At 38.6% G+C, this 25140-nt stretch overlaps 1 protein-coding gene across 2 annotated transcripts in view; it reads right to left on the reverse strand.

The window, feature by feature from the left end:
- Positions 1–25140, reverse strand: part of CFAP54 (cilia and flagella associated protein 54) — a 355515-nt gene that overhangs the window by 288274 nt on the left and 42101 nt on the right. Inside the window, exons 10-19 of one of the 2 annotated variants that reach the window (XM_064376848.1) lie at positions 23929–24110; positions 23679–23844; positions 22658–22743; positions 19184–19318; positions 17956–18106; positions 10748–10824; positions 6245–6373; positions 5765–5891; positions 2438–2524; positions 2223–2344 (exon numbers count right to left, since the gene is read on the reverse strand). In XM_064376848.1, coding sequence (XP_064232918.1) covers positions 2223–2344; positions 2438–2524; positions 5765–5891; positions 6245–6373; positions 10748–10824; positions 17956–18106; positions 19184–19318; positions 22658–22743; positions 23679–23844; positions 23929–24110 — 1262 coding nt within the window. Of the gene's footprint in view, positions 1–2222; positions 2345–2437; positions 2525–5764; positions 5892–6244; positions 6374–10747; positions 10825–17955; positions 18107–19183; positions 19319–22657; positions 22744–23678; positions 23845–23928; positions 24111–25140 lie in introns of those variants that run through there. The other variant, XM_064376847.1, reaches the window with a different exon arrangement.

The following is a 25140-nucleotide window of genomic DNA, read 5'->3' on the forward strand; positions in this document are numbered from 1 at the left end:
CACTATGGCCATACAAAGACAAGATTCAGTCATCATAAAACAAGGAGAAACCTCTCTTCAGGCTCTAAGAAGCCCCAAGATTAGTCCTGAGAGCAATATTTCTAAAAGAAAGATAAGGTTTATTTGCCATAAAAATAGGACTGATGTACCAATGTCCTCCCAGCACTAGACAAGAGCAAACAGCCTTGGCGGTATCTGCTGAAAAAAATGGATCTGAACACACCCCTGAAGCCTTCCAACAAAGACCAGACACCACTTGGCCTTGTGATCTCGGACCACCCAACACCATCATCCAACTTCCTCATTCGAAATTCAAATTTAACTAGGCTCTTCCCTAATACTGGCAAGACAGACTTCCTCACCTTGAATATTGATAGTATCTGTCTATCCAGAATTCTTAGCCTGGTGAAAAAGACTTCTTATGAACATCTTTACTTCCTTTCTAGTCTCCCTTGCTACTACCCTCTTCCCCGCCCCATTCCTATCCTTATTGCATCTAAGCTTCTGTCGCACAGAATGACCTGTAGGACTACAAGTATTCTATGACATTTCTAGCCTTGGGACCTTGGCACATTTGTTCTCTCTGCCTGGAATGTCCTTTCTACTCTTTGCTCTCGTGTTTCTTGTGGCTCTCAGTATTGTTTCAGTATTCAAATTCAAGGATTCTGTCTTTCAGCATTCAACTTCACATGATCTCTCCTGGTTTCCTTAAACATTCACCACTGTTGAGTTAGGTACTCCCATTAATTTTCCCTAGCCCTCTTGCAATTAAAGCACATATTTACTTGTCTATGTTTCCATAGACTGGATTTTTATATGAATAAATCCAGGGACCACAAAGGCAGAACCACAAAAAGAAGGTAAATCATAACAGAAATACTAAATTTCAGTATTCTATTTTCTAACCTCAAACATCTATCCTTCTAGCTCTCTCAGACCCTCATTTTCTGGTCCTTGACTTGACCTCATAAAGATGTCCAGTCTCTTCATATTTCCATAGAAATGCCTTCATGCCTTCCCTCCCTACTCAATGTGTATCCATGTTTTTAAAGCCATGAACTTTTAATTCATACCTTCATTTTTTTCAAAAAATCTAATCCTCCACAAATGTCTGCTGTCACAAATATTCTGCTGTCATTAAGACCACCACCTCAGGATAATGTCATACCACCGTGCACATCAAGATGTCTAAAAATTGTGTTATCTACATCTGTCTGTTCCTCCTTCCCTTCTGTATCAAAAGATGAGGTGTCTGCCCTGCAGCCCAACCATCATTGAAGATGAATCCCTTTATCTGTGCTTTCGAAAGCATCCTCTATAGGCCTTGGCTCTGTGTATTAACCTGTCCCTCTTATTATCTTCAATTTCTCTTTGTTCTGGCTCTTCATTTTTAGCACACTATTATGCTAAATTTTCTCTATTAAACCCCTTTTTAGCTCCATATCTTCCTCCTAGCTTTGACCTACTGTTTTCTTTCTGTTAACAGCCAAGACATAGCATTATTCTCCACATCTTCACACATCATTCACTCAGCCAATGCTATCATAGCAAGGTTCTGACTCTACAAAAAAAAATTTTTTTTAAACATTCTGGCATAGTGGCATGACTGTAGCCCCACCCATTGGAAGGCTGAGGTGGGAGGACCATTTGAATCCAGGTGTTCGAAGCTGCAGTGATCTAGGACTGTGCCATTGCATTCCGGCCTGGTTGATAGAGTGAGACCCTGTCTCAAAAGACAAACAAATAAAATCAACATATAATGAATTAGCAAGAAGGCAGAAGAATTTCCAGGCCAGAATGAGACCTGATTAAAACTATCAACAAGGGGATTGGTCCATAAATTAGCAGTATCTATCTAAGAGAGAAGGTACCTCAGCAATGGACTTTAAGAATTTTAATTCTATTGTAAAGAATACACTAGGCTGGTAAAGTGTCACCCCAATTCTATAATTTCCCTCATTTTGGGTCCTTCTGATTTTATTTGGCTTCTCATGTAGATTGCATGAAGTTCTGATAAAAAGGGAATCTCTCATTTCAGAATTCAGAACTCAGAACTGGAGGTACAGATTAGTTATCCTGGTCAGGATGAATGATATACAGTGAATCTGAAAGTTCATAATTAAGTGTTAAGCGCAACACATTATTTTTAATAAAGGAAATAAATCATTCATTTTAACAGTAATTTTATGTCAGGATTAAAAGAAGAAATAAAATACTATTACCATCAAAAATTCCCATGAAGATGTAGAGGTTGCATCTTTCTCGAATATTAAAAAAGCTTTCTGCATTAAGTAAATTGCTTTGGATAATGTATTCTTCTTTATTTTATTCATTATATTTAATTCTACAAAGGCAAACAAACATTTTACCAAAAAGGTGAGATTAAAAACTATCTTTCAAATTTTTTGGAAATACCAATTATCCCAATTTTAATTACCTGTAAAACAATCAGTGCTTCTAGATTGTTTTAACTTTTCTGGACCCTTAGTAGAAATATCTTTGCTAACAGTTGGAGTCTGCAAAACTGAAGAAGAAAAAGACTGTCATAACAATTAAGTATGTATCCAAGACAGGAAATATTTTTTAAACACTAAGGAGTGACTATTTGTAAAGCTATTGCTTCCTCTATCACGTCATCTTTTTTCATTAATAGATAAAAATTCATATAAATCTACTATAATGCAGTTTTATCAAATCCTCTTTTATTTGCCACAGTATACCTCAGGACATAAGAAATTCCAAATTATAAAAATATTTAATTTTCTATCTCAAATAAAATCATCCTAAAGGTTGACAGAATCCAACCTACTTCTGTTGATTTTACCTTTTCACAAAGTACAGATGGCAAGTCTTGATACCAACAACAATATGCTGTCAAAACTCTGTACTCAATGTCCCTTCTAGAAAAACTGTTTCATCCAAGGTCCCTTCAAGAGCTCTGGATACCACACGAAGACCTCCACTCTCCTCCAGCTGTGGCTGATGAAATCAGAGCCTCTCTCAAGATTTTTAACTAAAACATCAACTTAAGAGTTGTTGATACTGGTATACAATTGGGACTGACCATCATGGTGGTTCAGTAAAGACAGGAACATGGATGAGAGGGAAAAAGGATACAGCTATACTAGCCCAGGGAGACGGAAACTGTAGCAATGATTCTTGATTTTCAGGTCTGGTCCTTAAGAGACCTGGTAATATGTCTGTCCTTGGAGGTATGTGAGGGTACCTACAGTAACCTTACAATAAATCCCTTTTACTGAGTTTTAATTATTTGTGCTAATGCACATGAGCCACTATGGGATGGTAATGGATTCATGAAAAGATGTTAATAGACACCATTAAAGGACAGAAGGCCTCTGCAATGGCAAAGGGTAAGGAAACATCTGCATGGAGATAACAATGCAGAGCAGAAAATGGTGCGTCATTCTCTCGGTACCAAGGATATTATAAATGCTAGTTAAGCTTTCCTGATTATAATCACTGGAGATAAGAAGGATGAGACTGCAAAATAATTCTGAATGCCAGATACAGATGCATCATATTTATGTCATGGTCATCAACAGGCAACCATTATTAAATAAGAACGCTAATGTAGGAAACTTTAGTCTGACAACAGCATACTAAAGAAAGACAAGGTAGGGGAACAAAGTGATCAGTTGTGCTAGGATGGCAGTTCAATAAAGCCGAGAAAAAAATCAAGGAAACCCAGAGATATCGCAAGGAAATAATAACTAACTCCATTTACATTTGGACTCAAGTCTTGCATCAATATCTTTAAGTGGTCTGTGATCAAAACTCATTTGGTCTTCAAAGATTTATGAATGACAATTAGAGAACAAGCTATTTGGTTAAAAAAAAAAGAAGAACTATGAGTTAGAAAAAAAAAAACACCTCTAATCCTCCACTAAAGGAAATAATACAGCTTCTACATGAGAATCATGGGTTAGTTTCTTAAAACCTGACACAAAAATTCTATTTACATTTTGAAATACATTTCTTAGACAAATGTTTTCAGCCCCAAAAATGTTCAAGGTTATTATTCTAAATAACTCATTTATGTATTAGAAAAACTTTATCAAATTTTCAATTTGTACATGATGACACAGAGATATTTTAATTATTATTTGCTTCCCTCCACAACCAGCAGTTCATATGAGAAGTAGTTTTTGAAACTATGTAAATGTTTAAAATAAAATGTAAAAAGGTGACAACTGTAAAAAAATAAAATGATGGAGAAAAAAGGAAATTTTATATAAACAGAATGCAAGCCTGGTGCGGTGGCTCACACCTACAATCCCAGCACTTTGAGAGGCCAAGGCAGGCAGATCATTTGAGGTCAGGAGTTCGAGACCAGCCTGGCCAACATGGCAAAACCCGATCTCTACTAAAAATAAATACAAAAATTAGCCAGGTGTGGTGACACAAGCCTGTAGTACCAGCTACTTGACAGGCTGAAGCAGGAGAATCACTTGAACCTGGGAGACAGAGGTTACAGTGAGCTGAGATCACATCACTGCACTCCAACCTGGGTGACAGAGTAAGACTGTCTCAAAAAAAAAAAAAAAAAAAAAAAGCAAATACAAAAAAGTGGTCACAAGTATGTATCAAATTGAATTAAAAATAGAATTAATTCAAGTAAATTTGGACACAGTTCTCTGACATATGATATTTTCTAAAGACAAAATGAACTGCAAAGAAATCCTTAATTTACTCAGTAGGTTTGTTAATAGTGGTATTGGTTAAATAATTTTGAAAGTACTTTGTTTATTTGCCAGGATAAAACAAATGAGTAATTACATTGATGTTCTTAGGAACTAGAATGCTCAATATGAGAGAAGGAAAATACAAAAATGGAGAAGATGAGAAGAAACCCTTTAGTGTTGGAATTGGAGACATCAAAAAAAACTTGTGGTCAGGCACAGTGGCTCATGCCTATAATCCCAGAACTTTTCAATGCTCAGGCAGATCACTTGAGGTCAGGAGTTACATATTATGTATTACATATTATTTTTGTATATACTGATAGACTCTTTGGCATTTTCAAAGTGGGCAATCAAATAATCTAGAAATAACAATTTTGTTTCTTCTTTTTCAATCCTTATAACTTTAAATTATTTTTCTTACCTTCTTTCATTGGCTAGAATTCTCACTGTAAGTATTTTTTTCATCTTCCTGCACTAATCAGCAGTGTGTGTCACACTGCTCACTCTGAAATTAACTAGCATCCGAATAACTCTATTTAGCTCTATATATAATATGATTTAAATGCTTTACACGCAGCTTCCAGGAACTCATTCCTGACTTTTTTATTTGATATAGGTATTTCTTTGTGCCCATAATATTCTGAGCCCCCCACCATTACAAAATGTATCAACCTCAACTGATATATTGGCTTACTTATCTAGAAGCTCAAAAGTAGAGCCTTTCTAATTTGTACCTAACCAAATACGATGTTTTGATTTTAGTAGGTACTCAATAAATGTTTGCTTGGTTATATTAACAAAAATAATTTACTGTAACTCAAACAAACATAATTGATTAATTTTTTCAAGAAGTTTACTAACTGATTTAATATGCAAAGTCTAAAGAAATATTGAAAGGTTTAATTATGTTTTTATTATGCTAATCAGGGAATTAAGAAAATTAATGAAATTTATCTGAAAACTTCAGTCAACAAGAACACAGTTTTCAAATTAAATTGAATCGGTACTGGATTTGGGCTTAATATTGATTCAGAACAGTTACTTGCTTTGATGACTACTACCTTGCAATTTGTCCAGAAGCACAACAGCTATTCGATGCTGAGCTTGAATTAGCTCAAGATGCAAATCCATCATGAAACTATTTGAGGCAAGTGGTTTGTAAGTATCTCCATCTATATGGTGGGTATGCTTTGGTCCAACAGAGTTGAAATAAAAAGAAATACGGTTATCAAAAAACACAAAAATAGCTGTATACTATTATCACTCAATTTATCATCATCTTATTTGTAATCATCACATTCTGCTCACTTCTCAGCCCTCTGCAGTTAGCTTAAACACAAATAAATATGCCCTTAGAATTCATCAGTGTCTTCTTCATTAACAAATTCAAAGATTCCTCACTGGGAACAGGGAAATATATTTCTGGCCTATGAGAGATAAGTCACCACAAGCCATGCTTTACTTACCTACTGACTTTCAAGGTCAGTCCTCTTCCCAGTTAAGTAAAACTTCCATCTAATGTAAGACTTTTCCATTCTTACCTTGGCATAGCAGTGGTCAATTACTGATGATCCATTTCGCGAAGTGGTTAACATGCAATTCAAATTTATTCCACCTATTGCTTTGTCAAGAAGTTTATAAGCAAAAAGTAACTGTTCCACAGGATTTTTCTAAAATAATTTTATAAACAAAAAAGAAAACTTAAGCAAAAATCAAATGCAACATTTCCAATTTTTTGACAATAATTCAAAACCAAATAACAGAAATTTAAATAGTCTATCTAACATTAACAATGTTATGTTTCTAACTAAATGTATTTATCTGTGATTAAATGTGGCGTGCTATCAACATGGATGAAAATAATAAATAAATTTCAACATTTTTCCAAATGCAAATTAAACTTTTCACAAACATGTATTAATATATATAACTTCCATTATGGTTTGCAAAATTCTGATTGTACCAAATGTACATGTAAATTTTTAAAACAAAGTTCACATAGTTTGTCACTTTCACATACCTAATTTGATTTTTTAAAACAATTTCAGATTCTCAGACTAGAAATTTAGAGTCCATCAACTCAACCTGTCTACATTAGTCTACATTATGATTTTCAAAAACTAAACTTTTTTAAATGTAATCATCCTCACAGAGAGACAAATACAGAGAATAATATAAAGAGCAGCCAGCTGTGCCCAAACTTTCAAATTTTCCATATTTTCCAGATCATTAAAGGAAATAAAGCATACAGACATATGCATATAATTTAAATTCCCCATATAACTGTCCACAGTGCCACTCCTCCTCTCTACCCCAGAGGTAGCCACTGTCCTTGAATTTGGTTTTACCATTTTTTGCATGTTTTCAAACTTTTACTACATGTGTATGTATCCTTAACCATATGCAATATCACTTTGCATATTTTTAATTCTCTCTTATAAAATTCTGTAGACTCCTTTTAAAACTCAACCATATGTTGCTGAAACTTATTCATGCTGGTATATGTAACTCACTGGGTCAGTCAAGGATTGGTTATAAACACAAAAGTACTCTACATATTTCAAGCAAAAGAAGACTTAATACATAGAATTAGAGGTGCCCATCACCATTGCAAGTCATGGGAGAACCCAGATCAAGAAAGCTGCCAGTGACAATTTTGCTTCATGCAATTCTCAAGAGTTTTCTCAGAAGCCTCTGTGAACCTAAGAATCTAGGAGGTAACTAACAACAACCTCAAGCACCTACTACACTGAAGCAGGTGAATTGCAAGAGTTTGCTCAGTATGCCTGGTAAATTCACATCATCCATCTGCCACTGTGGATTAAGAACTGTCTCTTCTCTTCTGCATTACAAAGTCATGCAAATACCCCTCACTGAAGACTAACTTAAAACTGTACAGAAATGAGACTGGAAAATACAGTTCCAGGTTTCCCCCCATAATGCGAAGGCGACTATAGAAGGGAATTGCTATGATGCCAAGTTTACTCTAGTACAAGCTTACTCCAGTTCATTCATCCTCACAGCTACAATGAAATGGTATTACTTTGAGGAATATGTCACAATTTATCCACTCTTCTGCAAATGGATGTTTAGATTACTCTTACTAAGGCCAGGCGCAGTGGTGCGTGCCTATAACCCCAGCACCTTAGGAGGCCAAGGAGGACGGATCGCCTGAGGTCAGGAGTTCAAGACCAGCCTGGTCAACACTGTGAAACCCTGTCTCTACCAAAAAATACAAAAATTAGCCAGGCATGATGGTATGCACCTGTAGTCCCAGCTACTTGGGAGGCTGAGACACGAGAACCACTTGAACCCAGGAGGGGAGGGGGAGGAGGAGGAAGGAGGGGGGAGCAGAGAGGGGGAGGAGGGGGAAGCAGAGAGGAGGGGGGAAGAGGGGGGAGGAGGGGGAGGAGGGGGGAGGAGGGAGATATTGGAGGCAATAAAATTTATGAGTCTCCTTTCCAACCTCCATCTTTCATATGCCCAAGCCTCATCTCTTGTCCCTGGATGGTTGTTAAAAATCTAAGCATCTTTGTATAATAACTATACCCATCAGCCTACTGCAGCATCCACTCATAAACTTACCATGCGAGTTTTCAGTTCCCTTTTTTTGGCCCCTAGGATTTACCTTACTTTCTCATGAGCTCTGCAACATGCTTAAGGATATTTGTTCAAATCTGTCCAAAATTTCTGTTTTCTCCCAGGAGGATGTTCAGATCATCTTGCCATTTTGCTAGAAACAGAAGTCTCTAAGGATATCTTTTTTTTTTGTTTGAGAGGAGTCTCACTCCATCGCCCAGGCTGGTGTGCAGTGGTGCAATCTTGGCTCATTGCAACCTCCACCTCCCAGGTTCAAGCAATTCTCACACTTCAACCTCCTGAGTAGCTGGGATTATAGGCAGGTGCCACCACATCTGCTAATTTTTGTATTTTTAGTAAAGGCAGGGTTTCACCATGTTGGCCAGCCTGGTCTCAAACTCTTGACCTTAAGTGATTCACCCGCCTCAGCCTCCCAAAGTGCTGGGATTACAGGTGTGAGTCACTGCACCCAGCCAGGATATCTTCTTAACATCAAAAAATTTCAAAGACCGCATACACACTCACACTGTATCATCATCATCATCATCATCATCATCACTACCACCACCATCATCTTTATGATCTTCATCCTCCTCATCACAGTCAACATGGAATTGAAACATGTTCCAGGTATAAGGCTAAAGCCTTTACTAATAATCTTTTAGTTGCCATAGTCATGTATAAGGTAGATATCAATTAGCTATAATTTTATAACCCATTTGTTGAAGAAATAAATGCTCTGTGTTCAGTAAAACTTTAAAATAAGTTTTCTTTCATTTATTCGCAATAGCGTCTCATACATTTTTTAAATAGTAGCATGTATATATGCAAGTTATATAATTTATCCCACCTACAGACTCTACTGGGTGAACATATAAATTGTGGATTCTCCTTACAATAAACTGTCATTTTTTTCCCTCAACTCCATTCCACTTTCAGTGGGTCTAAAAACCTTAAGTTGAGATTCAGTGCTTTACATAAGACATAAGAGAAAAAGAGCAGGTACTAGTACTATCCTGTGCCAGGTACTAGTTTCCACATTACAAATATCTCATTTAAACTATGTAACAACTCAGTGGAATAGGTACTATTATAATTTTACAGATGAGGACACAAATACTTGAACAGATAAAGTAATTCATTCAGCATCAAACAAATAGTCAATATCAGAGTCTGAACTCAACTACGGGTTTCCACACCAAATGCTGTGCTCTTTGACCATGCCAAAGAAACGTCTCCCATATGCCCCAGTACAGCCAAGCAGACTGTGTATTGCATAACTTTAGGGGGTAAAATTCACACTGTTGTCATCACAGACTTCTCTATTCCCAGCAGATGGTAATAAATCATCTTGAAGAGAGGGTATGTTTTTCTTATTTAAATAATAATAGCAATAGTCCATAAATAGCCTCTTATTTCTTTGTTATGGGAAAATTTCCACCTTCAAAGAAACCAATTTCACGTAGTGGTTTTAATTGCCAGAAAATTTTCCTCCCAAGGCAAAATCTAGCGCTTTGTACCTACAACTAGAATTTCTATACCTGCCCTACTCTGCCTCAGAGAATAAGTGCTAGCCCGTAAGTCGGTGATTCTCAAACTCTAATGTCCTTAAAAATCTACCAGAGGAACTGTTAAGAATCTCACACCTGAAATTATGATTGCATATGTCTGGAGTGAGAAACAGAAAGCTGCATATTTAGCAGACACTGTAAGTGATCCCTGGAAAAAAAAAATGCCAGACAGCTATTATGCCTCCTCAACCTCTTATGCATGTCAGTCTCTGTTCTCAATTTAAGATTTCTCAATCTAAGAAGACACAATACAGCCTTAAGTACTCAGTTGCATCCCCTGAAACTTATAATTAGGAGAGGAACATGCATTTTAGAAAGTAAATTCAGAATAACCCCACAGTCCCCCTGTTCATACATGATGGTATTTGATTGGTACCATTTCTTAGGACTTTACCTATTATACCAAGTATGGAAGAGAAAAGATACAAATAACACTTTCAAAATTAGCACTTATTCTTATATTTCAGAGGGCTCCCAAATATAAATGTGAGAAGGGGTTGGCATGTTATTAAAAGCCAAGCAAAGTCATTTATATCTATGTATTATACAAATATCTTTTATATAAATATCTTGAAGACATTATTTAGGATAGCAGTTACTCCTAAATAAGGGAAAGGCAAGGTGATCAAGAGAGGTTAGCAGAGAAGGTGAGTTTTATCTATAGCAGTAATATTTTGTTTCTTAAGCTAGCATATGAGGAAATGGTAAATTATAATGAGGCTTCATTACAGTAGAAAAATGTCCCTGTAGTTCTCAATATGTAAAACCATACAATCCTTAAATTTTAAATATTCAAAATTATTTCTACAATTAACCATTATACATTTACAATTTGATATTATTTGAAAATAAAAATTCATGTTTCAACTAAATTTTCTAAATATGTAGTAATACCTTTAATATTGGAAGAATTTCTGTGATCCCTTTTGGAGCTCCAGGGAATTCATCAGTCCCTTTACTTAAAGGTACGTCTGGAAAAGAAAGAAAGGAGGAAGGGAATGAAGGATGGAGGGGAAGGAAGAGAAGGAGATTTGAAAAAAGGGAAAAGTAGGAAAACGAAGAGCACAGAGCAAGAACAAGGAAGAAACAAAGGAAAAGAAAGAAGGACCAGAGGAATAAAAAGGAGGAAAGAGAAAAATAGAAATATAGCAGTGAATCATAATCATAAAAAACTTTATGCTGAATTAATTACTTTTTAATTACCCATGATCTTAGAAATGATTCAACACTAGAATTTGACTAAACACCAAATTATTTATTCCATGTACTTAAATTGTTTTATTCCATAAGGTAATTTAAAAGCATCTTCTCCTTGAACCCAGGAGGCAGAGGTTGCAGTGAGCCAAGGTCGCGCCACTGCACTCCAGCCTTGTGCCTGGTGACGGAGTGAAACTCTGTCTCAAAAAAAAAAAAAAAAAAAAAAAAAAAAGCATCTTCTAATGTAAGAAACCAAATCAACTATTACAAGTCAATGTCATCTTTCTCTATATTCTATAAGGTCTATTTAAAATCTTTCAGAGGCCAGGCACAGGGGCTCAAGCCTGTAATCCCAGCACTTTAGGAGGCCAGGGTGAGTAGATCACCTGAGGTCAGGAGTTCAAGTTCACCATGTTTCATCTGACCAACATGGTGAAACCCTATCTCTACTAAAAATACAAAAATTAGCCTGGCATGGAGGTACGTGCCTGTAATCCCAGCTACTGGGGGGCACTGAGGCAGGAGAAGTTCTTGAACCCAGGAGGCGGAGGTTGCAGTTAGCCGAGATCACACCACTGCACCCCAGCCTGAGTGACAGAGCAAGACTACATCTCAAAAAACAAACAAACAAATAAATAAATAAATAAATAAGCTTTCAGAAAATAACAGCATAGAACCCTTATCAACTTAGACAAATACCAGAGAAGACTTGTACTTTATGTTTTATGTGGCAATAAGGTGCTAAGAATAGCATTCTTGGAAGTTATAAGAATTTATATATCTAAATGGGACAACCCCTTATTATATAAACATAGACGTTTTCAAATTTATAAATGGATTATGCTCCAATATTGATTAGTTCTTCAGAAATGAAACATTTTAACAAAGCATCAATAACTTAAATTTTATTTAGCCCAATTATAATGGTATAAAACAATAATCTCCCCGACAGTAACTAGTAAATACAATAACATTAAGTAAGAAATAGACTTTATTTTATTTTTTTTGAGACAGAGTCTCAATCTGTTGCCCAGGCTAGAGTGTAGTGGTACAATCTCAGTTCACTGTAACCTCCGCCTCCCAGGTTCAGGTGATTCTCCTGTCTCAGCCTCCTGAGCAGCTAGGATTACAGGCACATGCCACCATGCTAGGCTAATTTTTATATTTTTAGTAGAGATGGGGTTTCACCATGTTAGCCAGGCTGGTCTTGAACTCCTGATCTCAAGTGATCTGCCTGGCTCAGCCTCCCAAAGTGCTGGGATTACAGGCGTGAGCCACTGTGCCCGGCCAGAAATAAACATTTTTAAAAAGTAATCAGTAATGGATAATGTAGAAAAAGTATCTGGGCTAAGGAAAACCTGAAAAAAATATGTATTTTTTTAATCTACAAGCTAAGATAGTGAAAAATAAATATAATACAGGACCAGGATCTTGGGAAGGGAGTGTGAAAAAAACACAAACTATTTTTCCCTGCTCTCATGCCACAATAATCAACACAGATTTCTGTGACCATATGCGGAGTTGGGGGGTCCCCACATACCAAACATGCAATCAGTTCTGCACGTTTGGTGTTCTCCAACCAGTTGGGTGTTCTCCAACCTGTTTACTCTCGTACCAGTTGGGTGTTCTCCAACCCTGTTTACTTCCAACACGATCTTGCAGATAGAGTCAGATCACACAGATTGAGGACTCAGACCCATAAGACCCTCCTCTCTGCTTCCAATGCTGACGTAAGCCCCAGCTTGTTTTACCTGTGCTTCTGACCAATTGGCTACAAACTAGTTCCCATGGTCCCCTCCCTGGGTCTGATTAATTGCAAGAGTGGCTCACAGAACTCAGGGAAACAGTTACGTTTACCGTTTTATCATAAAGGTTATTACAAAGGATACAGATAAAGAGATATATAGCACAAGGTATAAAGGAAGGGGCATGGAGCTTCCATGCCCTCCCAGGACCACCACCCTCTAGGAACAGTCAAGTGCTCAGCTATCCAGAAGTTCCCTGTACCCTGTCCTCATGGACCTTTTATGGAGACTTCTTTAGATATGCATAATTGATGGATGTACAGCTGTGTAGAAAGGCAATTGGACAAAAAGGATATGATCTAGTACCATTTAGAAACCCATTGCTATGATTTGAATATCTGTCTCCTCCAAACTCATGTTGAAATTCAATCCCCAATGTGGCAGTATTGAGAGATAGATCCCATAAGATACGACTGGGTCATGAAGGCTCTGCTCACATAAATAGATTAACTCATTCATAGACTAATGGATTAATAGGTTAATGGATTGATGAGTTATCATGGGAGTGGGACTGGTGACTTTATAAAAAGAGGAAGAGGCCAGGCACAGTGGCTCATGCCTGTAATTCCAGCACTTTGGGAGGCTAAGGCGGGCGGATCACCTGAGGTCAGGAGTTCAAGACTAGCCTGGCCAACATGGTGAAACCCCATCTCTACTAAAAATACAAAAAATTAGCTGGGTATGGTGGCTCATGCCTGTAATCCCAGCTACTCAGGAGGCTGAGGTGAGAGAATAGCTTGAACCCAGGAGGCAGAGGCTGCAGTGAGCCGAGATCGAGCTACCGCACTTTAGCCTGGGCAACAGAGCGAGACTCCATCTAAAAAAAAGAAAAAGATGAGGAAGAGAGACCTAAGCTAGCATGTTCAGCCCCCTATCATTGATGCTCTGCGCCACCTCAGGACATTACAGAAAGTCTCCATGAACAAGAAGGCCCTCGCCAGATGCAGCCCCTAGACTTTGCACTTCTCAGCCTCCACAATTGTAAGAAATAAAGTCTTTTCTTTATAAATTACCCAGTGTGGGTATTCTGTTATAAGTAACAGAAAATGGACTCAGATACCCAGCAAGGCCTGTGTGTTCAGATTCTTCTTGGCCTGTCTGTGCCACATTCCTTCCTCCTGGGTATGGGGCAGGACCCCTCTGAAAGGAGTCTTATGTCCTACAATCAGACAAGATAGGTCAGAGAATTTCTTTATGATCAGCTCCATGTCAGAGAGACAGAGTATATTTTCAGTTTCTATGGCCATCCTTGGAGAGAAAAAGCAGCAGATGAAAGAAGTAAAGTAGAAGGTCAGAGGGAGAGAGAGAGATTCTGTTTCCTGAGGCCTGCTTCTGAGGCCTAAAGTGCCCTAACATTACAACAAAAGACTCTCACTTTTATTGCTCCAAAGCTGTTCTGAAACTACTTCAGGAACCAAGGACAAAAAGCCAAATTCATTAACAAAAGGTATGCTTATGTTTTAGTCACTTAGGAAATAACAAGAACTATGGGAGTCATAAGCCAGGAACTGTGGACAAAAGTAATTATATATGTTTTATATGTATGTTTTATATATGTATATGTATATATATAAAACATACAAAATATATGTGTTCATTGATGGTTTGTTATTGGGAAGGTTCCCAGTCAACAGTAGGCTATTAGAGCAAGGTTTAGAGGAGCCAAAACATGCATTTAGGGTCAGTGCCCCTAACCCTCATGTTGTACAAGGGTCAACTGAATGTATATCATATATCATAATATCACAGAGTCACACCTGAATCTTGGAAACGGAGGCCATTAGAGCTACTTTTCCCACTGGGGTTTATGTCAATTCTGGAGAAAGAAACTGAGAAACTGAGTGATACTTCTGATAGCCTTGAAAGAAAAGCAACAGGGATTGGTATCCAGGGCCCACCAAGGATGAGAAGCAAAAGAGACTGCATCCTAGAAGTTAGGGTAAACTGAAAATAGATATTCAAAGAAAAAGCATTTCAGATTCAAAATATTATAATCCCTCAAACTGGAATAATGGGATCCTAGAGTATTAGTGCCTTCATGTATCTAGTAAAAGCAAGCATAAATCTTCCCTAGAAAAAGAAAACATCATCCAAAGTCTAAATTATTTCTACAAAATATTTAGCAATAATAATGTCCATTACACACTCAAAAATAACCAGACTAGCCAAATAGTTGATGAAGTAAATTCTTCATTGAAGACATCAGTATAATAAATGCAAAAGGAATGAGAAAAGTTAGGAGTCCCTCCTAGCTTTTACCCCCAGTCTCCCATCAGTCCTCCACCAATGACAGATAAAAGTTGTATAACTACCCCAATCTCCCAACTCTCTCAGACATGTTCTTATGGTCTCCTAGAGGTCCCTCATGGGAGTAGGCCCTGAACCCACAACAGCAGGCTTCTCATTAACTTACTGTGCCTTACAAGGAGCTTCCTTTCCTCCCCTGTCTCACTTCTCCACTCCTCCACTGTGCTTCCCTGGATAAGGTCCCAAATAAACTACTTCACTCAATTCATTGTCTCAGAATCTGCTTCTGGGGAACCAGCCTAGGAAAAAACCCAAGCTGAGAACACCTGAACTCACTGATAAATCTTTAGAGCACAAAAAGTGAGACAACTAGGCATTGTGTGCTTCCTGATTCAATGCAAGAGAGTAAACAGCACTACCTATGAAGTATTGTTGCTGAAAAATAAGACAATTGGCAAGAACTCTTGTTAACAAAGTATCACCAGAATCTAAGTAAGCATCCAGATCTAACTACCAGGTAAGAAGCAAGTTAACCAACATCACATGGAGGGAAATAGTCAAATCCAGAATATGAAAAATCCCACAGGATAGTGACTCAGTTTCTTCAAAAGATAAATATCTTAAAAGGGGACTATGAAGGAAAGAAACCATTAGAGATTAGTGACATTTAAGAAACATGTCAAGAAAATACAATGTGTGGGCCTTGTTTGGACTCTGATTGGATCAAACCAACTTTAAAAGATATTTTTTAATACAATCAGGGACATGGGACTTATTCCCCATTTTGTAAGGTATAATAATAATGGCACTGTGGTTTTATGTTTAAAAAAAAAAAAATCCTTATCTGTTAGACAGAAAGTTGGAGCTGGGCACAGTGGCTCACGCCTGTAATCCCAGCATTTTGGGAGGCCAAGGTGGGTGGATCACGAGGTCAAGAGATCAAGACCATCCTGGCCAATGTAGCGAAACTCCGTCTCCACTAAAATACAAAAATCAGCTGGGCATGGTGGTGTGTGACTGTAGTCCCAGCTACTCAGGAGGCTGAGGCAGGAGAATTGCTTGAACCCAGGAGGCGGAGGTTGCAGTGAGCCAAAATCATGCCACTGCACTCCAGCCTGGCGCCTGAAGACAGAGTGAGATTCTGTCTCAAAAAAAAAAAATGCTGGATACACACACACATATACATGGTGGGGTGGTATTTGCTGGAAAAATGACACGTCTGCTTTAAAATACTCGGAGAGGGGGAAATGTTGCAGGGAGAGAAGAAATAAGATTGAAAAGATGTTGATAATTATGGATGCTGGATGACGCATACATGGTGATTTTTTTTCTCTATATATTTAAAGCTCTTCATAATAAAAGTTTTAAAAAGGAAAAAAAAAAGCATTTTAAGCCAGGACATGTCAGAAATATGGCCTGAGGTCACTGAATGTGTTAGATGGCCAGAGACTTTTAACTGATGGTTGTCAAACTTTGATACATATCAAATTCGCCTGGGAAGCTATTTAAGACTAAAAAGGTCCAGGCTAGCTAAAGTAGAACAGAGCCTGGGCCTTGCATTTTTAACAAGCCTTCAGGAAATACTGATAACAATCAAAATTTGAGAACCGTGGCTCTAAAACTCCATCTGCAAAGCCACACGAGGACAGGCAGAGCCAGATTAGTGAATCTCTCGGTAAACAATCACCTTATTACAAAGTCCTCCAAATGTCATACATGCTCTGTAAGAGGGGTGAAACAGCAAAGTAAACACCCGCCATAGACTCCTTCACATTATCCCCCGCCTCATGAAATATAGTACAGGGCTGCAACCAGAGGCAGAACAAACAACAAGGAGGTCACAGCAGAAGGCCATCCTTTGAGAGAAGACATCTCCCGAATGAAGAAGAGAATAATGAAGAAGAGAAAGGGGCTGAGACAGGAAGAATGGGGAGTTGGGAGCTAGGAAATGAGAGCAAAAAGAGGAAGATGATAAAGATAAGAAGAAAAAGAGCAAGTAGAGGAGAAATAGAATAAATGAAGCAAGAATTTTAAGAGGAAGGAATTAGCAGATAGAAGATAAAAAAGGAGATAGAAAGTAGAATGACACTGATCCATTCAACAGATACTTATCTGATCTCCTACTCTGTGTCAGACGATGTGGTGGGTGCCAGGAAGATCACAGTGACCAAAACATAGTCTTCCTTCAAGTATTTACTCTTATGGGAAATGGAAGGGGAGGAAAAACAAAAGAAGATAAAAGAGGGGAGAGGTGGCCAGGCGTGGTGGCTCACACCTGTAATCCCAGCCCTTTGGGAGGCTGAGACAGGCAGATCACTTGAGGTCAGGAGTTTGAGACCAGTGTAGCCAACATGGTGAAACCCCATCTCTAGTAAAAATATAAAACTTAGCCAGGCGTGGTGGCGGGCATCTGTAATCCCAGCTACTCGGGAGGCTGAGGCAGGAGAATCACTTGAACCTGGGAGGTGGAGGCTGCAGTGAGCCAAGATTGTGCCACTGCACTCCAGCCTGGATGACAGAAAGAAACTGTCTCAAAAAAAAAAAAAAAAAGAGGAGAGAAAGGGGAAAAAGAAAGAAAGGGGAGTAGGAGGTAATTAGGAACAAAGAAAAGGAATATGAAAAGACAAAAAGGGTTTTATCCTTCATTGAATCATAGAGCATGACACCTTTTCTTAACATCTACTTGATGAAACTATGTTATTATAATTATATTATCTATCTCTAATTATAAATCCTCGATGAAGCATAATATTGAAGTGCCTAGTTTCCATTAGTAGAAGTTATCCTGTATTTGAAATTATACCTATATATTTATACTTATATATGGGTATACTTTTTCAGCCAATATTTTACCTAGAGATTTTGTAAATTTTTTTCCTGGGCTTCCTAAAGATTCCAAAATTTCACTTAACCGTAACGTGACTTCTGCCACTACCACAATGTCAATGTCTTCCATTTTAGAGCAGTGAATTACTTCATTTAGCTGCCACAGAAGATAAATCCACTAAAACGAGAAAATACGAGCAAAATCAATTAAAAGTATATGAAACTATAGAAGAGAAACATTTTTCAAAATGTGTACTTCCTTGAAATAACCATCTTCTAATCATATAGAAATGTTACACGGGTACCCCTCCTTATTAATGTCTTAATTATAAATAATATAAAACTCAGTAATCCTTTTAAAATATTAATCAATCTGTTTCTATAAATTCATAAGGTAGATTCATTTAAGTAGAATAATGGCTTAACATCTATAGCCATTATGGCAAATTTATGATCAGTTATTCATACATATAAGTGAATAGTATCTGTATCCTCCAAGTTCTCACTGTCCCTTCAAAGCAGCTGCTATGATTACTATCAATGTCCTCCTTATGAGTGGGGGGAAAAGCAGGTGTTTCAGGCTCCACATTAGATGCCTTAAATTGTCCTTCATGGCCGGGCGTGGTGGCTCACGCCTGTAATCCCAGCACTTTGAAAGGCCGAGACAGATGGATCCCTTGAGGTGAGGAGTTTGAGACTAGCCTGGCCAACAGAGTGAAACCCCGTCTCTATTAAAAATACAAAAAAAATAGCTGGCGTGGTGGTGCACACCTGTAATCCCAGGTACTCTGAAGGCTGAGGCAGGGGAATCGCTTCAACCCGGGAGGCAGAGATTGCAGTGAGCCAGGATTGTACCTCTGCACTCCAGCCTGGGTGAAAGAGCGAGTCTCCATCTCAAAAACAAAAGAAAAAAGGAAGGAAAGGAGGGAGGGAGGGAGGGAGGAAGGGCCAAGATCACGCCACCACACCCAGGACAGAGCAAGACCCTGCCAAAAAATAAATAAACAGAAAACCCTGAAACACCTGTTCACTCTTCACAACAAACAAAATTAGAACAGGAGTACAGGGAGCGCACATTAAAAGAAAGGGTCACTCAGCACTAGAAAGAATATCATATATATATATATATATATATATATATATGCAATGAAAGTCATTAACCAGGTGAAAAATAGGAAAATTAGATTTTAAATGTGTATGGCAACTTGAATTAGCAATAGCAAAGAACATGTGAAAGGAAATGGAAAAGGAATACTTTGTTAGTACTGATTTTCTGGGTGAATTTTGCATAGTCATTTCTGGATATATTGAGCCGCTGAATTCCTAATTTGCATTTCTGCCATAGGAACATTATCGTGTCCACAACAATTTCCTTATCAGGCTGAACATCCTAAAAACAAAAGTGAGAAGGCAAATGAGTAAGAATAATAAAATACAAGTATATAACATTCACTGTGTGCTGAGCAACACTCTAAGAGCTTTACAAAGACTATCACATTTACAAAGACTAACCCAGTCTTCATAATGACCCTATGAGAGGAGTCCTAGTATGACCCTCCTCATTTTACAGATGAGCAAACTGAAACACAAGGAGATTAAGTGATTTTCCCCAACATGAAATGACTAAAGAGTGGCAGATGGGAGAGACTCAAACCTAAGTAGTCTAGCTCCAGAGTCCTCACCCTTTTTTTTTTTTTTCCCTTGAAACAGGGCCTCACTAGCGGGAGTGCAGTGGCACAATCTCAGCTCATGATCTTGGCTCACTGTAACCTCTGCATCCCAGCAGGTTCAAACGATTCTCATGCCTTAGCTTCCCAAGTAGCTAGGACTACAGGCGCGCCACCATGCCCAGCTCATTTTTGTATTTTTAGTAGAGACAGGGTTTCACCATGTTGGCCAGGCTGGTCTCGAACTCCTGGCCTCAAGTGATCCACCCAACTCGACCTCCCAAAGTGCTGGGATTGCAGTGTGAGCCACCGTGTACAGCCTAGATACCTTGTTCTTAATGAATGTTCTATGCTCTTCTGCCTCTCTAAAAAGAAGAGTCCCAAACATTTTTAGGGAAGATTGCAAACCAATTACTCCCACCCGACCGTAAAATTTACATATACTTTTCTCTTTTTAAAATTATTGCATTAAAATAATAAGGAATTGGACAGACATGGTGCCTCAAGCCTGTAATCCCAACACTTTGGGAGGCCGAGGTGGGTGGGTCACCTCAGGTCAGGAGTTCAAGACCAGCCTGGCCAACATGGCAAACCACCAACTCTACTAAAAATATAAAAATTAGGCCAGGCGTGGTGGCTCACGCCTATAATCCCAGCACTTTGGGAGGCCGAGGCAGGTGGATCACGAGTTCAAGAGATCAAGACCATCCTGGTCAACATGTTGAAACTCCGTCTCTACTTAAAATACAAAAATTAGCTGGGCATGGTGGCACGCGCCTGTAGTCCCAGCTACTCAGGAGGCTGAGGCAGGAGAATTGCTTGAACCCAGGAGGTGGAGGTTGTGGTGAGCCGAGGTCGCACCATTGCACTCCCAGCTGGATAACAAGAGCGAAACTCCATCTCAAAAAAAAAAAAAAAATTAGCCAGGCATAGTGGCACATGGTGGCGGTAGCTGGGGTGGTCCCAGCTACTTAGGAGGCTGAGGCACAAGAATCCCTTAAACCTGGGAGGCAGAGGTTGTGGTGAGCTTGAAATTGCACTACTGTACTCCAATCTTGGCAACAGAGCAAGACTCTGTCTCAATAATAATAATAATAACAAGGAATTGGAGTAGGGGGAGATGAACTAGTAACTAGAGAGGCAATGAGGAATTGGGAAAGGGTAGAAACAAGAAGGAAAGGGGAAAAGCTGAACAGAACCTGACACTGGGTATCATTTGATGAGCCAGAATGAGTATGTCTTCTCTTATCTAAGCTACTTGCCTCTTTGCAAAAGAAAATTGTTACTCATTATAGCTAAACTAGAAAAATAATGAGTTTATGATTAAAATATACCAAACCTGGAGCTCTTTGAGGCTGCTCTAAGACCTAATTTGCATATGTGGCACCTTCCTACAATGTTTGGGAATACAACAGAGATCAATAAATGTTCATTGAATTAAATTGAACAAAGACATACATTATTTTAGAAAAACAGATAAATGAGGACCAGGCACGGCGGCTCACACACCTGTAATCCCAGCACTTTGGGAGGCTGAGGTGGGTGGATCACCTGAGGTCGGGATTTTGAGACCAGCCTGTCCAACATGATGAAATCCCGTCTCTACTAAAAAATACAAAAATTAGCTGGGTATGATGGCACACACCTGTAATCCCAGCTACTCGGAAGGCTGAGGCAGAAGAATTGCTTAAAACTGGGCGGCAGAGGTTGCGGTGAGCTGAGATCCCACCAGTGCACTCCAGTGTGGGTGACAGAGTGAGACTCTGTCTCAAAAAAAAGAAAAAACAGATAAAAGAAAGTTCCTGATCTTTTTAAGCCTTGATTGCTGTTTTGGTTTAGCTCTCCCACTATTATAATTTATTTACTGCCAAACACCTTTATTTCAAAAATTAAATACCTGTCACAGGTCATAACTTATTCTGACAAACCAGAGGAAATCAAAAATTGTATAAAGCAGAACTTCTCAAGTCCCTTACTGTGTTTCACTTACCTGGGCAAAAGTTAATATAGCGCTCTCTAATTGTGGTTTACATGCTTTATAAAAATAACAACATAACCAAATTTTCAAATGAAATTCCATCAGAAACCCAATGTTATATACAAAACTAACAAAAACAGATTAAGGAGCTACTACTCAAAGTTGGGCTTCTCCATTATCCTGAGCAAACTAACGCAGGAACAGAACCAAACACCGCATGTTCTCACTTATGAGTAGGAAGTGCAGCAAACCACCATGGCACACGTTTCCCTACGTAACAAACCTGTGGGTCCTGCACATGTACCCTGGGACTTAAAATTAAAATTAAAATTAAAAACAAAATAATTTTTTTAAAAACAGGCCAGGCATGGTGGCTCACACCTGTAATCCCAGCACTTTGGGGGGCTGAGGTGGGTGGACCACAAGGTCAGGAGTTCAAGACCAGCCCGATCAACATGGTGAAACCCTATCTCTACTAAAAATACAAAACTTAGCCGGGCATGGTGGCAGGCACCTGTAATCCCAGCTACTCAGGAGGCTGAGACAGCAGAATCACTTGAACCCAGGAGGCAGAGGTTGCAGTGAGCCAAGATCATGCCACTGCACTCCAGCCTGGGCAACAGAGCAAGAAAAGAAAAAAGAAGAAGACAAAGTTGGGCTTCTGAGGATCCCTGGAATTTGTTTAATAACCATTGCTATACTATAATAGTTTTACCCTCATATGGGCCATTTCTAAATACTGGCCATTGTGTGCAAAGTGACTTCCAATAATAACAAGACTTTGTACTCATGGACTGAGAGCAGTATGTCATTAAACATATTAACTCTTTTTGAAAACCACTGCCTCATTTCCCTCATTATTAGAAATATAGCCTGAGAATTTCCCCAAAAAAACCACTCAAAATGACAACAATAATTTTTTTTTAATTACAAGTCAGAATCTAACTTAATCCTATATTCTAATGATTAAACAAAATAAAATTTTAGCAAAGTGTAATTCCTGTGATATTTTAAATCTGGCCTTAAGTTAGGCACAAAAACCTCTTTTCACACTAATAAAAATTATTTAAAGTAGCTATTTCACCTGAGGATCAGTGCAGACACAGAAATACAAGGTTGCTGCCAAATGGAAAATATCCTCTGAATATCCACAAATCTTCAAATAAGTATCTAAATTCATAAAGCAGAGGAAAATGAAACAAAGAAATCACAAAATTTCAAATAGAAAAGGCACAGAAACACAAATATGCCACAAAAATGACATAAATTATAGGTGGGCAAATATCATGTCAATAAGACAGATTAAATACTTCTATATGAAAACTAATCTTGGCCGGACACAGTGGCTCATGCCTGTAATCCCAGCACTTTGGGAGGCTGAGGTAGGCAGATCACTTGAGGTTAGGAGTTCGAGACGAGCCTAGCCAACATGGTGAAACCCCATCTCTACTAAAAATGCAAAAAAAACTAGTTGAAAAATAATAAAAATATTGATTCAGAGATCACTAGAAGACATATATATCATTACGTGGTACAAATTACTTACTGCAACTGATAAGCCATGCAATGCCTTAAGAACATGGCAAAACATTAAAAACCTGGAATTAAATAGTTCCCATTGATGAAAAAGTAGACACTGCAGATTTTCAATTACACACAGTAACATTTAGAATTTGAAAAGTCCTAGAACGGCAAACACTGCATGCTGGGAAGACAGAGGAGATTACCAAAGCTTCCCTTCCTAACATGAACTGATGACTCTGTCCTCTGATTCACTGCCTTACTGGCCTCCCTCTTATCCCACTAAGCCAGCAGGTAGGTAGAACCTCATTCTCCTACTCAAAACTGTCACTCAGAATATAATCTAGCATCCTTACAAAGCCCAGGAACCATATCACCTAGCGCTCAGCTACTTCTTTAACCTTGTCACCTCCCACACTCAGTCACACATGCCCCCATGCCATTCCTGCAACCACCAAGCACACTCCTGTCTCAGGGCCTTGTACCTCTTGCTCCCTCTGCCTTCAACGTTCTTTCTCTCACCTCATCTATAAAAAGCATATTTCATCAAACTATCTTAATTTTTTGAACAGACAAATACTCACCATGAACAGCAATTTTTTTTAAATAAATTTGAGCCGCCTCTCCTTCTCTGTAGTTTTCCAAAGGAAAGATCAAACCTTTGTTTCTCTTTATGTTGATTAGTGGTTCCACTGCAATCAGAAGAGTTAAATCCTTCTCTGCTTTCTTTGACTCTGGATCATCCTGCCTCTTGGAGAAGTATATCCCACACGTTAATAAGTAATTCAATGTCATTTAAACAAAACAAAACCAGGAGGATTTTGCATATAGTACCTGGAGAAAATAAATAAGATGTGCAGCAGAAGATTCAAATAAACTCCACTCCTCATAACTAAAAGCTAATTTTATAAACTTCACAGCAGCATCCACAGAAATAACATCTTTTCTTTCTATCACAAGTTCCAGAAGAGATGTTTTTGGAAAATCAAGCATTCCATCTGCACCAGTATTTGACACTAGAAAAGGAAGAAGAAAGTTTTGAATATCATTTGTTCAAATAAATATTTATTAAATATTCACTATAGACACTTTCAGGAAACAGGAAAACACAATCCCTGCTTTTATAGGGTTTATGCTCTAGTGGAGTGAACAAGAAATCTTAGTGGGCAAATACAGGGTGGTGCTTTGGGGACAAATAGGAAGGGCTCCAACACAGATCTGGGGAAGGAGGGCAGTTAGGGAAGGATACTCAGGGGAAAGATAATGGAATCTCAAACACAGAGAATGAGCAATAGTTCCTAGATATCGATTGGAAACTTGGGAAAGAGATCTAAAATGGGGATATACCTTTTGGAGTCATCATTATTTATCCACAGTAAATAGTAGATTCAGCCATGGGCCATGTATAGCTACCTCGCACAGAATAAGGAACACCATCATTTAAGAGAAGCACAGAGGGAGTAAAGGCTGCCAAGGTGAGTGGTTAGAGAGAAAGTAGTAGTCAACAGTAACATACACTACAGAAAGTAAAGAAGGAAAGGACTAGCCAGGCTTATCGGCATGCACCTGTAGTCCCTGTTACTCAGGAGGCTGAGGCAGGAGGATAATTTGAGCTCAGGAGTTTGAGTCCAGCACACAAGACCCTGTGAAGAAGAAAAAGAAAGAAAGAGAGAGAGAGAGAGAGAAAGAGAGAAAGAAAGAATGAGAGAGAAAGAGAGAGAGAGAAAGAAAAAGGAAGAAAGAAAAAGAAAGAAAGAAAGAGAAAAAAAGAGAGGGAGGGAGGAAAGAGGGAGAAAGGAGGAAGGAGGAAGGGGAAGGGGGAAGGGGAGGGGGAAAAGTAACTGGAAGTGACCCTTGGATGGAGCAATAAGGTAGTCCATAACATTCTCAGTAGAGTGCTAGGGACTGCCTGATGTATACGTAGAAAGAAAATACTTAGGAACAGTGAAAACAGACAATTCCTTCAATAAATCTGACTGTGCCAAGAAGAAGACCTATAGGGAGGAAGATGAAAGAGAACATGGAGGCCCAGTCACGGTGGCTTAC

The sequence above is a fragment of the Aotus nancymaae genome, unplaced genomic scaffold, assembly GCF_030222135.1.
Source record: "Aotus nancymaae isolate 86718 unplaced genomic scaffold, 86718_ANA_hifiasm-v0.15.2.pri h1tg000016l, whole genome shotgun sequence".
Taxonomy (NCBI): domain Eukaryota; kingdom Metazoa; phylum Chordata; class Mammalia; order Primates; family Aotidae; genus Aotus; species Aotus nancymaae.